Below are 15,379 nucleotides of genomic sequence, written 5' to 3'. Positions count from 1 at the left end.
TTAAATAGATTGCACTTGGTCCTGCTATGAATAGATGTTACCCAGCTTGTTTTAAAAAATGCTTTATATTGTTACTGAAGCTTTCAAGTTGAACTTGGCTTTTAAGACATAAACCCTGCTGCTACTAATTCCGAACGAATAACGAAATGTCATTTTCTACTCTTAGGACACACTATATTCCCACAGTTATCATGGCCGAAACACGCCGCTAGTACCGCCCCCTCCCCACACGTGACTCACTGTGCGGTGTACGCGCTGACGTCACGAAGGGCTGTACCCTGCGCTTGTAGTAGCAGTTGAGGTCAGGATGTCGGTGAGATGTGTACCGTGGTTGTTGCTGGTAAGCGGGGTACTGGCCGGCGTACTGAGCGGGGCCTCGGCGGACGGTAACGGCGTATCGAGCAAGAAGCTGAGGATGCAATACACGGCCGGCCCGCTCCTCAAGTTCCAAATCTGGTGAGTGCTGGACGCCAGGCCCTCTAATACCTCTCCGCCATTATGACAGCCTGGTGCTGAGTAATGAAGGCGGCTGGGAGCTTCCTCCTTGTATAGTAATGGGGGAGGGGAAGAATGGGCCTTTGTGCCCATCCCCCTGCCTCATGGATGAGGGTGATGGGAGGTAAAGAGGAACCTAACTTCCCCTTTGCTTTTTCCTCCATCTCCAGTGTGTTGTCTTAGAAAAAGGCAATTGGCTGCCCAGGGAACCCAGCTTTGTCTAGTGGGGTCCTCTTCATGGGGTCCTCTTCATGGGGTCCTCCCCCGCCACCTTCTTATCTAATGTCACCAAGAGCTGGTTGGCTTCTAACAATGCGCCCTATTAGTTCTGATGACCACAGATTGTGTTCAGGTTGTAGAAAGCTCACAGATGTGAGTTTGTCATAACGTAAACTGTTGTCAGATTTAAATGGCAGCCAAACTTTGGGTGGGGGGGGGGGGGGGTGCGCCCCTTACCTCCAGAGATACAAACCTTTCCACCATGACAGTCCTCTCCCCCTCTTTACATCCCCAAATCTCTGACACCGCCTGGGCTGGTCCTCTTTATATAGTTGAATGGATCTGTACTCCCAGCATCCCTGCTCTACAAATATGCCCTCGTCTTCAAGTCTATGGGGAGTTAGTGAAGAAGATATTGACATAGGGGGCCACCACCATCAGGATAAGTAAGCATTTTAGGGGGCAGGGGTGGGTCGGTGGTCATTTTGTGTAATTGTAGTTGTCCTTTAAATGTTTTATCTGTTCTCAAAGCAGATCCATACTGAAATGTTAAAGTGGAGTTTCACCCATTTAAAAGTCAGCAGCTACAAAAAGTGTAACTGCTGACTTTTAATAACCGGACGCTCACCTGTCCCACGGTCCAGCGTTACAGGCGCAGGAAGCCCCATTCATCTCCCCCCTCCTCTGAGCTGCCGGCATTCTAAACGTGGGCACCTGGCTTTACAGCTGGGAGTGCACTGCAGGAGCTGCGCTTGAATGGCTGGCCAATCTTCTGGGACCTGTGACGTGTCCCAGAAGATTGCAGGGATGGGGGAAGAGGTGAGCTTCCTTGCGGAGCCCCGGCAGGAAGTGGGAACCAGGTGCCCCTAAAAATAGGGTACCGGCCCCCCCCCCCCAAAAAAAAGACATGCCAATTGTGGCTTTTCTGGGCGGTCACCAACACTTAAAGCGGAAGTTTCATTTTGGGGAGAGCTCTGCTTTAACTTAAAACTAAACTTTGCCCAAAAGGGGAAGTTCTGTTGTTCCTCCTGTCACCCTCCTCTGCCACATTTGGATATTCTTTTTTTGTGGGGAAGGGGGGCACCTAGCTTGGACAGGTACCAGATCCCACTTCTGTTCTAAACACCTAGAAGATTCTTCCATCCACACTATTTAAGCCAGCCATAGACCGATTGAAATTTGGCCAGTTCAGCAGCAACCTGCCAATTTTTGATCCATCTATATGGGCAGGCGGTTTGTCTGAAGTCTATCCATCATTTGACTTCAGTACAACCAGAATTTTTTTTTTCCCCCTCATATGATCCCTGCCAGCAGCTATAGCCGCCAGCAGTGATCATTGTATTCCACCAGTGGGGAAGGCTCCCTGCTGGCTGAACACAATAGCACTGCGGGAGGGATTCCTCCATCAGCACCAATTGTGATCAAGCAATTTATTTCCTTCAACCTGTGTTTTGAAGGAAATAAAATTGCATAATGTATGGCCTGCCTTAGCATTGATTTGGGGAGGGGTTGTGAAGACTGATTTCTCTTATCCAGCCTGCAGGACTTTGTGAGAGAAATATAAAGTGTAAATGAAAACCCCCTTCGGTCCTTTCACATGGGCTTTGCTTAGCTGGGCATTGCTCCGCTGATCCCCACTGGATGAAAACAGATGGCCTGTGCATTTTTGTCCAATCTTCCAGATGGTTGTAAAATAGGTTCACCATCCGTCTGGACTTCAGACAGGATAGCAGTGGGTGTCAACGGACATGTCGCCGCTGACATCCGCCACTCCATAGAAGTGAATGGAGGCTCCGATCAGGTCCACCTGTCAGTTTTTTTCAGGTGGACCTGATCAGAAAGCCTGTGTGAAAGGGGTCTTAGGGTTAGATGATGACCTCCAGCTAGCAGGAGCATTATTAGTGTCCAATATAATTAGTGATGTTTAGATACAGGCAGTCTGAGAGACTAGCGGCATGATGGGAGTATCAGCAGGAAGCAACCAAATATGGCCGCTCCAGTGATGAGTAATTACTAAGTGTACAAGTCTTTTAATATGTTAATACAGATGGCACAAAAGCCCCTAACTCTAGTCTAGTGTATAGGACAATAAGTAAATCTCCTTAAAACAGGTACTTTTATGTCTCGTACAATCACTTATCCCAAAAATAAGAGCAGTATTCATTTCAGGGCAGTGGACAGAGCAATGGAAATCCTATTAACACAATGAGAGAGCTTACATTAAAATAAATGAAACAGGTTTCTTTTTAACACCCTTGCTGGAATAGAGAAGTGTGATAAAAGGCCTGGAACACTTGCACTTCATGAAGGTATTTTTTCATCTCCCATTGATGATCTCATGAACAGATGTGTGGGTCTATGTTCAGATGACATCTGTTGAACATGGACAAATCATGAGTTGATGTTGGCTGATCATTGGTTGTTGGTAGGGCTGGGGAAAAAATCGATTTTAATCTTGAATCGAATTGCAAATGCAAACTTTTTTTTTTTTCCTTTGAGTTTCTGTAGCAGGGGGCGTGTCCGGAATGGCACTTGACACTGGGAGCAGACATGTACACTGTGTCTGAGGCTCCCCACCCGCACAATCCTCCTATTATTGCCCTCACACACGACCCTTCTGTGTCCCCTAGCCTCTCTGGTGTGTGTGACCGTGTGCAGAGGAGAAGTTGAACAGTCAGCCACCCGCGACCCCAGCCGTCGCGGACTAGGCCGCAGCCGCGGCCTCACCTTAATAATCCTGCCGCAGCCGTGATTTATGTTATCAGTTCCTAGCAGTTAAATGGCTTGCATTTGGATTATTAATAAGAATTGTGCACAAAGGAATGTCAATGAATCTTCTAGGCTGTGAACAATTTAGTAAATAAATGATTTCTCAATTACTTAAATACCAACTTTCTTCCAAAATGTCAGTAAAAAAGGCAAGCTTGCATTGTTCTATAGCCAATGTTCTACAAAGCATCCTGTACTCTTTGTCCAGCGTGCCGTCTATTTCCCCGCTATCACTATAGTATACTAAGATGATGATATACCATATAATAAAATAAATTTGAATTGTAAATCAAGTTTTAATAAAAAAAAAATAGCAGCTTTTTTTTCTTTGGGGGGGGGGGGGGGGGGGTGAGGAATTACTCAGCCCTAGTTGTTGGTCACAGCATTGGAGGAATCCTGAAAAGGTGTATCAACCCTTCATCTCCCCCCTTATCCAATCCTATAGGGCTGCTAATATGCGAGTATAGGCCCACTTTATTAGCCATCTACATTTTTCAGACATTTGTAAAACCAGTTCATTATGTTTCATGAGATCTCTCTGGGTTCATAGAGATATATAGAAATAATAACAATTTGCTGGTAGTCATTTGTCCTGTCTAGGACAGCTGAGAACACAATATTTACATAAACAGACTAATCTCTCCATCTGTATATACATTGCATGTATATCAACATGGCTAGTTGCAAAACTTGACTTATTCTTGTTTAGTGAATGTTTGGACAAGAGGAGAAACAGTACACTGATTCTGGATTTGGGGGAGCGTGTAGTGCTATCTCTCTTCTACCACAATGCAACACTGGGTGCCTAGGTGGGCAGTCCCCTAGGCAGAGTAATGCCATGTGGGTTAGAGTCCTAAAGATGGTCATAGACTATACACATTTTGCTGGTTCCCAAATAACTGGTCACAATTCATTTTCTGGGTGGTTGTCTTCCTGCTTCTGCCTGACATCCTTCGATTGAAAAAATCAAAAGAAGCTGGTTATCAGTTGTCAAACGTGCATCCAATCAGATACAATCTCGGTATTTTAACAGCTACACTGTCAGAATACAAAAGCAGCAGCAGGAGATTAGTGCATCTACTCTGTAAAGCTGGTCGTACATTATACAATGTTCTTGTTCAATTTCTTTTAGATTTACCTTCATCTACGTATTGTAAGGGCCTGCCTGATGGCATACAAATGGAAAGTTTTTAAGGTTGGACCTCACATTATATGGTTTTGGTAAATCTAAAGGAAAATTGTACAAGACATTGTATAATGTATGGCCAGCCTTAGTGGCTGCATGGGGAAGACAAAAATCAGGTTTAAAGTGGGGTAGGGGTACACACTATAAGAAAGTCAAGAAAAATTCTGTATGAGGCACGATCATTTTCTTTTTTTTTTTTTCTTAAGTACTCACTGAATTTTCGAAGGGGCAAATTTCAAAATTTCTCTCTTGCATGAACAGAGCTACCGTTTTTTGTTTTCATATACGATAAGCCTACGCATGGTCGTAAACAACAAAAAGTCTATAGATTGTGAAATTTTGTACAATTAGTACCTCCTTGAGTTTGACCTGCTGTGAAACATCAAGGAAAAACGGATGATTGTTGGTCCACTTTTCTTAGTGTGTGCTGTGCTCAGCCCTGACCACCTCCTAAGTGAAGTCTAACCAGACATAATTGGAAATTGCAAAAGGCATTTTACCTTGATTTTGCAGGTGACATAGGCAGGATCAAAATATGTGGCTTGTAGGGGTGTTTTTGGATTCTGTTACTTTACTCTGAAAGTGAAAAACCAAGGTTCTCTTTATAAATGCCTGAATTTCTATAGCCATCTTTATTTTAAAATTGCATGTGTATTTTCAAAATCCTATATATTTTTTTTTTTTTTTCCATACAATCTATTTATGGATCATGATGGCAAAATACTGATTGATGCAATCACTGGTGCTGTTTTGTAAACTTGTCTCCAATATGGTTGCTAAGCTTCTGTTACAGGAACAAAAATATTTCTCTGGAAGAATCCACAAGAGAACAAATAGGAGCAATATAAATATGTAACACTGCTAAAGCACTCCTTCATTGCCAACAATGCCTAAATATTGAACTTTGTCTTTTATCTATGTGTACGTGTGTGTGTATATGTATATATATATTTTAACTGAAGGATTTTCTTTTTTTTTTACATCATCTTGGTATGCTGCTTTTGAAAGATTTGCCTGGAATGTTTTTCAAATTTTTTTTTTTATTTTCCAATTTACTTGCTATATTTTTTTGTTTAAAAATAAATCGCTAAGGGGGGACCGCATCCAATGAAAACTGTTAGAAAATAGTTTTTGACATTTGAGCAGACTTTAGCGGTACCAGAAAAGAACAATATATCGTTTTACAAAAATAGTTGTTTAAGGTTACAAAATGAATAAAAATATATATACAGAGTAAAAACAAGAGAAAATAGAGCTCTCATTGGTATAACCACAAGTCTATATGAAAATAGTAGTTTCCATGTTACTAATGAGTCAAAGGTCAATGTTTTCGCTATTGCTTCTTCAGGACCTATTTCCATTGACAAAGGGATTCTGTATGGGAAAGAAAAAAGTATCAAAACTTCATCGGACGGATAGCCAATGCAGATAAATCATATCAATATAAACCCCATAAATAGTATGGGGACAGTGGATATAGAGTGTGCCATTCGCATAGCAGAGGGTACACTCCCATGTGTGGCATGCCGTGTGCTGCCCGGAGGCAGCCAGATCAGTGAGACACTCCCTAGATCAAGACAATCAATAACATCTGATGCCCCATTCTAGGAGGAGGACAAAATGAAAATAAGCCCCCACATATACGGTATAGTGTGTGTGTGTGTGTGTGTGTGTGTGTGTGTGTGTGTGTGTGTGTGTGTGTGTGTGTGAGATATCAGACATCTTGACATAGTGCTCACAAAGCCAAAAAAAAGTCCACAGAATAACTGCACCAGGATCAGTTATAAAAAGTATGTAGAGCAACCCTCCTATTGGCTCCTATTGTGCAATATAAATATACAAGCTACTGATTAATACTTAAAATAACCTATCGTGTAATAAGGCAGAAAACAAATGGCAAAAGGTCAAATACCTAAAAAGAATGATTCTGGACAAAAGTCAGTAATCGGTTGGATTATGTAGGAACTTCCCAGTAGTATACAAAAGATCACCTAAGACCTACATGGACCAGGTAATATAACAGTTACCATTAATTAATAGTCCACTCATTGCAGACTTTAACAAAAGCAAACATCACTGCATTCGAAACTTGCCAATAGACTGGCATAAAATGGCATCCAATGATTTGCATTAGCAGGCATTTGGAATCGTCAGTGCTAGCGATGACTAGAGATAGAACTCTGCAGAGCAAAGTAACACACATTACTCCCCTATTAAGCTAAACCATTATGGTAGCCATGATTATGTCCACAATGAAAGTCCCAGTGTATATACTGACCTGCTCCTACGTGTGCTTGGATCAGCATGCCGCCACAAACACTTCCTGCATCTAAGCCTTAAGTAGGGCTGACGATTCGCACCACATGACAGCATAAAGCAGCTGACCATAATCGGCTGTGAGGGCCATAACATCCTGTGTAAGCAAGTGGAGCATTAGCATATGTTAAATGGGAAATCCCCCATATGCTAAAGCAATGGTACCATCCTATCCCACACATGCATCATGGGAACATCAGTGAATATCAAAAGCCAAAAGTGTGCTCATGCGCACGAGCATATAATATATATTTAAAAATTTGATACGACCAAACCATAGCCTGGGCAGCAACACACCACCACAGACATCGCAGGGCTGGGCAAATTGTGCCAGCCCCTATATAATAGGTCTGATATAGAGATGAATCTCATAATGGGATTCCTGTCTCTCCTACCACTGCAACACCACCACCTTGATACTGCAGGGGCTAATAAAAACCAACTGCAGCCAGATATTGTCCATGCCGGGGGGCCCCCAAAAAAAATAACTCGAAAGTGAACCCCGATCCAAAATGCATCCAGGGAACACCACGGCAAACCGCACATGAATACACTGAGCTAAAATATAGGGGATCAAGGCCAAAAAGCCCCCCAGTTCCATATTAAGCTAATGTTTGAAAAGTTGCACTGGTCATCCAAACTTCCCATATTTAAAGTGGTTGTAAACCCTTACAAACCACTTTGACCTACAGGTAAGCCTAGATTAAAGCTTAACTGTAGGTCCAAGAAATATCTCCCAAACCTATATGGTTTAGGACAAATTTGACCGAAGACGGGCACCGCTGTCTAGGGCGCACTGAGCGTGGCATCCTCGATGACGAAAATGCTGCGTGTCTCTGCTCCCGTGCGCATGCGTGGGAGTGACATCATCGTGGCTTCGCCGAATGACAGCAGTGGAGCTGCAAGACCCACGAGAAGATGGATGCGGCGGACTACAGGGGACATCGGTGACATCGCTGGCTCCTGTGTCAGGTAAGTGACACATAATGGGCTACTATGCGATGCATAGTAGTCCATTATGATTTGCCTTTGCAGGGAATGAAAGGGGAAGTAAACTCATCAGGGTTTACTTCCTATTTAATACCATATAGTAAAACATTTAATAACAAAGTCAAGTCTCAGTAATATAATACCTAATCGGCCTTCCTGATATAATCATAAATCTATTCGGACCTATATAGCCAGATGGGGGAGAGCCAGAGCCGTCATTATGTTGGAATTATTTTACCATACTTTCTTGCATAAGGAACAAAAACATGGACACTAATGTTTTTCCATGTATTTTCTTAATATTGGATCCCCATTGAGAAGATGCCGATGTGTTTTTATTTTTTTCCCCACCATATCATGGTTATTGGAGTAGGGTAGTGATCTTGACAGTATCTTCCTGTTTCTGTTTTTTTTTTTTTTTTTTTTTTTTTTTCTCATTAGAGGCGTCTTCCACACGTGTGTGTGTGTGTGTGTGTGTGTGTGTGTTTTTTATTTATTTTTTTTATTTCCTTTTTCCCTCTGCAGTAGGAAGCATGCCCTTTTATTGCATATAAATACATTCCAAGTAGAACTCCTAACGTGTTCTATATATTCTCAAATTTGAGCTTTTTGGCTATCACCATAAACGTTACATTTGGAGAGGAGCGAACAATGCCAGTAAACTTTTGATCAGGGTAATTTCTGTTGTCATTATGATATAAAAATTTATCAACAGTTGATGATAAATGGCTTCAGCCAAATACTAACCATGAGTGAAATACGTTTTTGTGCTATCATTCATATTCTCTGAGAAATGGCCAAGAAATCATAAATTCTGCCAGGTTATGTAAACTTATGAGCACAACTGTACCTAGAGCGTTTGCCACCTGGGGTGAACCCTATATCTGGTGCACCCCCCCAACTTCAAAATGTAAACACCCCACTGTGCCCCCTGCATACCACTGCACCTATGGACCCCTTTACATTATACAGTCCCTGCACACCGGACCCCTGCACGTTACACATTGTCCTTTCATATCTTACTGGGGCATGCATGCATGCATGCAGAGCTGAACAGAGGGTGGCAACTGCTGGAGTTAATGTTTCATATTAACAGGCTAATGATTGGTTGCTAGGACCATCTAGCAACCAATCGCCTGCTGGTTAACTTGAAAAGTTTAAGTCCACCAGTTTCTGTCTTCTATTTAGTGCTGCTCACTGTCTCTCGCCCCATGCTGTGAGTGGTGAAGTGAATCTTGTGGCCGGCCCTGGGTGTCAGTCACTCTGTCACAGCGTGCCACTCCCTGCCTTGGCTGTCACAGCACCACTGCCTGAGCTGTCACCACTACACTCACGGATGGGTGGGGGCGCCAGGCTGACACACCCCCCTGTTGGTAGGCCACTTGCAAGAGACAATGGGTAGCTGTAATGAGGATTGTTATGGACAACGCACCCAAAACAATCTGTTTTTGCATTCAGCAGTAATGCAGACCTTTCTGGTGAGATTCAGAATCAAGTGATGTTAAAGTGGAGGGCCACCCTAAAAATAAAAATGGCATTAATATTCTTAAATTAAAAAAACACATTTGAAAATTTTTTATTTTTATTTTTTTTTTTACTTGCCAGAAAACCCTGTTGCTAGGCAGTCTTCCTAATCTACCTCTTCCTATTATGCTGCACTTCCTCCTCTTTGACGAGCGGCCCGTTGCCTTCTGGGATGTGTGTCTCCCAGAACACAACAAGGCCATTCACAAAGGCACCGCGCGACTCGCACATGTGCAGTAGGAAATGGGCAGTGAAGCTGCAAGGCTCCACTGCCTGTTTCCCTTAGTGAGGATGGCGGCACCGGGACACAATATGAGGGGCATATCGGCCCCCGGGGGGGGGGAAGACATTGCGGGCACCCTGGACAGGTAAGTGTCCTTATTAAGTCAGCAGCTACAGTGTTTTGTAGCTGCTGGCTTTTCAAATGTGTTTTTTCTTAGTAGACTAAGTATTGAATGTGTATATAACTGTTTTAGAAGATGATTCTGTAAAAATCAATTCCAGCAAGAAACATGTCAGGGGTGGGGCACCATAACATAAATTGCTAATGAATTATATTTGGTTCTTTGCAGCATCTCCTGAGGTTATCGGCGGGTGTTTGAGGAGTACATGCGGGTTATAAGCCAGCGGTACCCAGACATCCGCATTGAAGGAGAAAATTTTCTTCCTAACCCAGTTTATAGGTGAGTATATGAGCACAGTCATGCATTTACTGCACCATTCTGTTTGTCTCTTAAAGATACTAAACTGCAATTGACACTATTTTCTGCTATGATTACTATAGAGGAGGTTCCTGGTTTATTTACAATAGTGTTTTTTTTTGTGGCAGATTTTTAGATGGAACTTTAGTCAGAAAATTAAGTCCTGCTAGATCACTTCAGGCTGGCACCTTTTGCAAGTATAGCTATGTAAAACAGTTAAAAGTACCTATACTGTTTAAAGTCTGGTAATGCACTCTCCCACTTTGCTCTTCACATGCTCAGTTGCTCTCTATATTTCAGCATTGTGCTAAAAATGTAGAGGCCGATCTGCTGACAACAGGTTACTGCTGCTCAGGGGCTTTAGGGTCAACAAAATGGCAGCCTCCAGCAAGCAGTAAAAGGAACAATGCTGAAGCAATTTACAGCACACTTATTATTGTAGCATAATTATTAATGTGGAATGTACTGTATGTCCCTTGACCACTTCAATACAGGGCACTTTCACCCCCTTCCTGCCCAGGCCAATTTTTAACTTTCAGCGCTTTCGCATTTTGAATGACTATTGCGCGGTCATGCAACACTGTACCCAAAAAACATTTTCATCAATCCCCCCCCCCACAAATGGACCTTTTTTTTTTTTTGTTGGTATTTGGTCATCACTGGGTTTTTTTTTTTGCTAAACAAATAAAAGACTGAATGTAAGAAGGGTTCCCCCCCCCCCCCCCCCATCAGGAGAGCAACTATTTCCCCTCTATTCGTGCCTTATCAGCACGAATAGAGAAAAAGGCGATAAACAGCACTTCCTGGTTAGTGTGACCAGCTGTGATTGGACACAGCTGATCACATGGTAAAGAGCCTACGTCATAGGCTCTTTACCTAGATCAGAGATGCAGTGCACCACTGATCGCTGTTCTGCGCACCCAAGCTTCTTATCCTGCTCTACATCATGAAGCCCAGTCAAGATAACACAACCACCCTGTGGCCATCATTCTACATAAGGTGGCCGGGAAGTGGTTTAACCCTTTAACGTTCTCCACCATTTGATAGAGCACATTTTGAGTCACATGACTCATTGAATAAGTGGACTTTAAAGGCTTAAAGTACAACTAAAGCCTCCTATATGACAGCCTTGAAGGGATATTTAGCTTAACCGCTTTCATTCTTTAAGAAAATCTGTTTCCATTTTGTGTCTCTAACATCCACTTCACGAATAGATATGCTCAAGTTAGTAATCTAGTTTTTGTTTTTCATGTTACTGTTATCATCTTTAGTTATTTAGTTTCTTGTAAAGCACATGATTTTTGAGAAATCACTAGTTTCACTTTTGTCATAGACGGTACTTGTATATGATTGGATAATCTGTATGACGCGTTCAAAGGGCGGTACTTTCTGAAATCCCATTTAAATATTCACACCAAAGAATAAAGATTAGATTTGCTCGGAGAGACTTTGTTGTTTTGTGTCATTGTCTCAATGGGCTATGGATTGATCGTCACATCTTACTAGAGATAATCGAAGGGTTAAACCACCTCTAGATAATCTGCATTTCCCTTCAAGTCTAAAGTTTGTTGTCCTCCTGGGCATAGAAGATGTATAACCTGAAACCTGGTTAAGGGGGGCCTCTGTTTCTCTGGCTATCCTTTCGCCCCCCCCCTTGTTTTTTTTTTTCCTTCCACCCACACGTTTTGGCTTCACTGGGAGCAGCTGGTAGGGTTCTCTACTAGATTTCTCTTCGGGCCCCTTGTTTGCATGTGCTGCTTCCAGACATAACCAAGCCACCTCCTTTCCATACAATTTACTAGAGCTGCACAATTCTGGGAAAAACAAGAATTACATATTTTTTGGCTTAGAATAAAGATCGTGATTCTTGTGGGCTAACTTAACTTTTTTTTTTTACAGCTGTCTGCTTGAGCAGGGATCTCTGCATAGAATTGGAAAGATGCTGTAAGATCACGAGGGAGGGAAAAAAATGCGTTCTTGATTCTTAACGATTAATCGTGCAGCTCTACAAAGTACATTCCTAGTCCGAGTGTTTGGGTGCATGTACTGTCTGCACTGTAGGGCACTTTTGGCAGAGGGGTTTGGTTTGTACGCTGGCTGTGTTCCTGTTTGACCGCATGATGCACAGGCATTAATCCCAGTAGGGATGAATTCATTTCCAGGCACTGGAGTCTCTCTGGTTCCAAGCCTCATTTTTGGCACAGGGGAAGTGCCTTAATTGGGTGTTCCGTCAAGCAATGGCTGCTGGGATGCCACAGGTGGAGGAGCTAATACTACATGGTGGTTTCTCCAATGCAGACTGCAGCTCAAGCAGATGCAGGTCCCCTTGGCATTAACAGGACCCGGGATTCACAGCTGGATTCATCTATTAGGTCCAGCAAAAGGAAAGGGGAGAAGGTCTTCATTCTCTAGCAGTAGGGGAACGTAGTAGATTAAATCTTTAGGGGTTAAATTTTTTTAGAGGATGTGGCAGGTACTTGACATTCAAGGTCAAGGGTCTGTTTTTTTCTTTTTTTTCTCCCATACAGGCATGTATTGGAGCTTAAGGTCACTTTTTCACACGAGTGTTCTGTCTTTTTTTTTTTTTCTTTTTTTTTTTTTTTTCTATCCATTTGTTGATAGATGAAAAATGGATAGTAATCCTTTCCTATGGGCATTCTCCTATTTATCTCAGTTTTTCATCTGATTCCGTTCATTAGTGTTCCGTTCGTTTGTGTTATGGTGTTCCATTTAAAAAAAATAAAATAAAACTTACAATGGGGCATTCATTGTTAGCTGTCTCTCCTGTATACTAAAGCCGGATGCTGGGAGCTGTTATAACTTTACAGGTTAGTTAGAATGGGAATAGGTTTAGGTATAGTTAGTATGTGATTGGAATGCTACTTTATGTGCTATGTTACATATTTCTTAACTGTACAGTACCTGTGGTTTAAAGGCCTTCAGGTTATTGGACACTGGCAAAGCTTTTAAGGACAGGACCCCTGGACCCCCCCCTCATAAATTAATTTCACTCTGTTAGTCCTCACTGACGTCTAATCTAACCATAGAAGAAATGCCTCCATAGTTATGTAGTCTGATTGATTGAAAAGACACCTAGTTCAACCAAAAACCTCCTGGATTTGGTGTAACCTTGGGAACCAGACCCGGACCCCACATTGTCGGTACGGGCCTGTAATTTTTGCTCTGAGCAATAGGTCCTGCATGCAGGATGCTACACAGGTTCAGGGCTGTGGTCCTATTCCTATGGAACCCAGAGGTAGGCCCATTGTGATGAGTGAAGCCTAGACCCTATATAGGGAGCAGCAACATAGACAAGGTAAGGCAGGGCCCCCCTGCTTGTTGAACCATTACTTTAGCCCCTAGTTCTAAATAGTATGCATTTATACCTTATGGCTGTGAAAAGCATTTGAAATGGATTAGCTTAATGGTTCAAGTTTGATGCTAAAACTTAACCACTCCAAGCTTAGTATCAGTTCGATGACCAGGTGTGACATCGCACCACAGGTTGCAGACTTTAACGCTACCTCCGTCTAGATCCCGTATAAGGTACTCTGGCATTTCCTTCTGCACTTTTGCTATGAGGATTTGCTACAGGATAGTCTTCACCCATGTTTCTGCACTATGCTTCCTGGGCACACTTGCCCTATTTTCTCACCCTACTCTGTGAGTACCCCACAGGGGAATACCCTCCTCTATAACAATGGTGGACACCAGGTGAAAGGTAGATGAGGCAAACACTTGCTTTGCCAAGGGCCAGTATGGCACTCCTTCCCAAAGTGACAATACTTCCCTTGCATCAGTGCAGGGACCAGTCTCTGCATCCGATTCTAGCTCTGTTTTAGGCAAGCAACCTACCAGGTTTTTCTACCCGATGTCGCCATTTGATAAAACCATCACTGTTCAGGCCTTAATGTCAGCCTTCTTCAGCTCCACTCTCTGAGTTGGATTCTTATATTCGAAATAGTTTGAAGAGGCTGCAGAACATTTCTCTCCACTTGGCTCCTATGCTCTTGATGATCGTGCTTTAAGCAATATGCTTGCAAAAGTAGATGTGCCTATTTCTGCTATGTATAAAAGCCTCAGCATTGTAATTTATTATCCTCCCTTTTGCCATGCTCTTTTGGGTAAAAAACACGCTAACTCAAAGACATTCCCTTGTTCACTAACAAATAGAATGGGCAGTTTATGATGGTCAGTCCAGGAAAATGATCAAACTCTATCCAGTGAAGAAATGGTCTGTTCCAGTGGCCTGCAGCCCTAAACATCTCTGTACCAACTGAAGATATTCTTTCAAAGATTCTGCTGAAAGAAAGTTAGATAAGCTGCTAAAGTAACCTTTCTTGACAAACTTGCTTGCCCATTCCCACCTACTCTCGACCTCTTCCTAGCAGGTTTACACCTGGGACTCTGTGCGGCTGTGGATGCCATGGTCCCTCCTGCCTAGAAGGCTTGTTAGGCACTTTGCTATTATTCCTCCTTCATCTCCGGCTGATTGTTGGATGACTTGCATTGTGCTGTTTTGCCTCACACTGACCAGGCTGATTACAGAGCGTTTTACATGCAAGTGTGCTGCTTTTTAATAAAGGTGTTTCCTGCTATTAACCTTAATGCCCTGTTTCCATTTCTGTTTCTTGCATGAGGGGAACCATTTTGGGTCTACCACAGGAGCTGGAGGGGGTTAACTCCATCCACCTATCCCACTGTTTTGATTTTGCACACCTCTGAATTGCGGACATTGGCCAGCACTGCAAGCAGCTTTGTATTGTAGATCAGAAAGCAGGCTTTGTATAAGGCAACACAGCAGTGCATTATCACAGGGCATTATAAGAAATTCAGTTCCTTGGGATAAAAAAAAAGTTACAAACTGATTAATAGGAGTAGTCGGAAACAAATGTAAATTTACCACTTCAGCTCCCGTAGGATTCGCCCCTATCTGACCGGGCCATCTTTTGCAATACGGCACTGCGTCGCTTTAACTTACAATTGTGCGGTCGTGTGACGTTGTAGCCAAACAAAATTTGTCTTTTTTTTTTTTTTCCCCCCCACAAATAGCGCTTTCTTTTGGTGGTATTTGATCACCCCTGCGGTTTTTATTTCACGATAGAAACAAAAATGAGCGAGAATTTTCAAAAAAAAGCACAATATTTATGCTTTTTGTTATAGTATCCCAAAAAATTTA

General features: G+C 42.7%; 1 protein-coding gene across 1 annotated transcript in view; it reads left to right on the top strand.

Moving 5' to 3' along the window:
- Positions 1 to 262: 262 nt before the first annotated feature.
- Positions 263 to 15,379, top strand: part of SELENOT (selenoprotein T) — a 28,451-nt gene continuing 13,334 nt past the window's right edge. The window contains exons 1-2 of the mRNA XM_077488182.1: positions 263 to 456; positions 10,072 to 10,182. Coding sequence (XP_077344308.1) covers positions 308 to 456; positions 10,072 to 10,182 — 260 coding nt within the window. The 5' untranslated portion in view covers positions 263 to 307. The remainder of the gene's footprint in view (positions 457 to 10,071; positions 10,183 to 15,379) is intronic.

The sequence above is a fragment of the Lithobates pipiens genome, unplaced genomic scaffold (assembly GCF_037356315.1).
Source record: "Lithobates pipiens isolate NorthernLeopardFrog02 unplaced genomic scaffold, aLitPip1_a1.2 Scaffold_18, whole genome shotgun sequence".
Lineage (NCBI taxonomy): Eukaryota > Metazoa > Chordata > Amphibia > Anura > Ranidae > Lithobates > Lithobates pipiens.
Note: the sequence above shows the minus strand (reverse complement) of the source record. Positions and strands in the feature narration are given on the sequence as shown.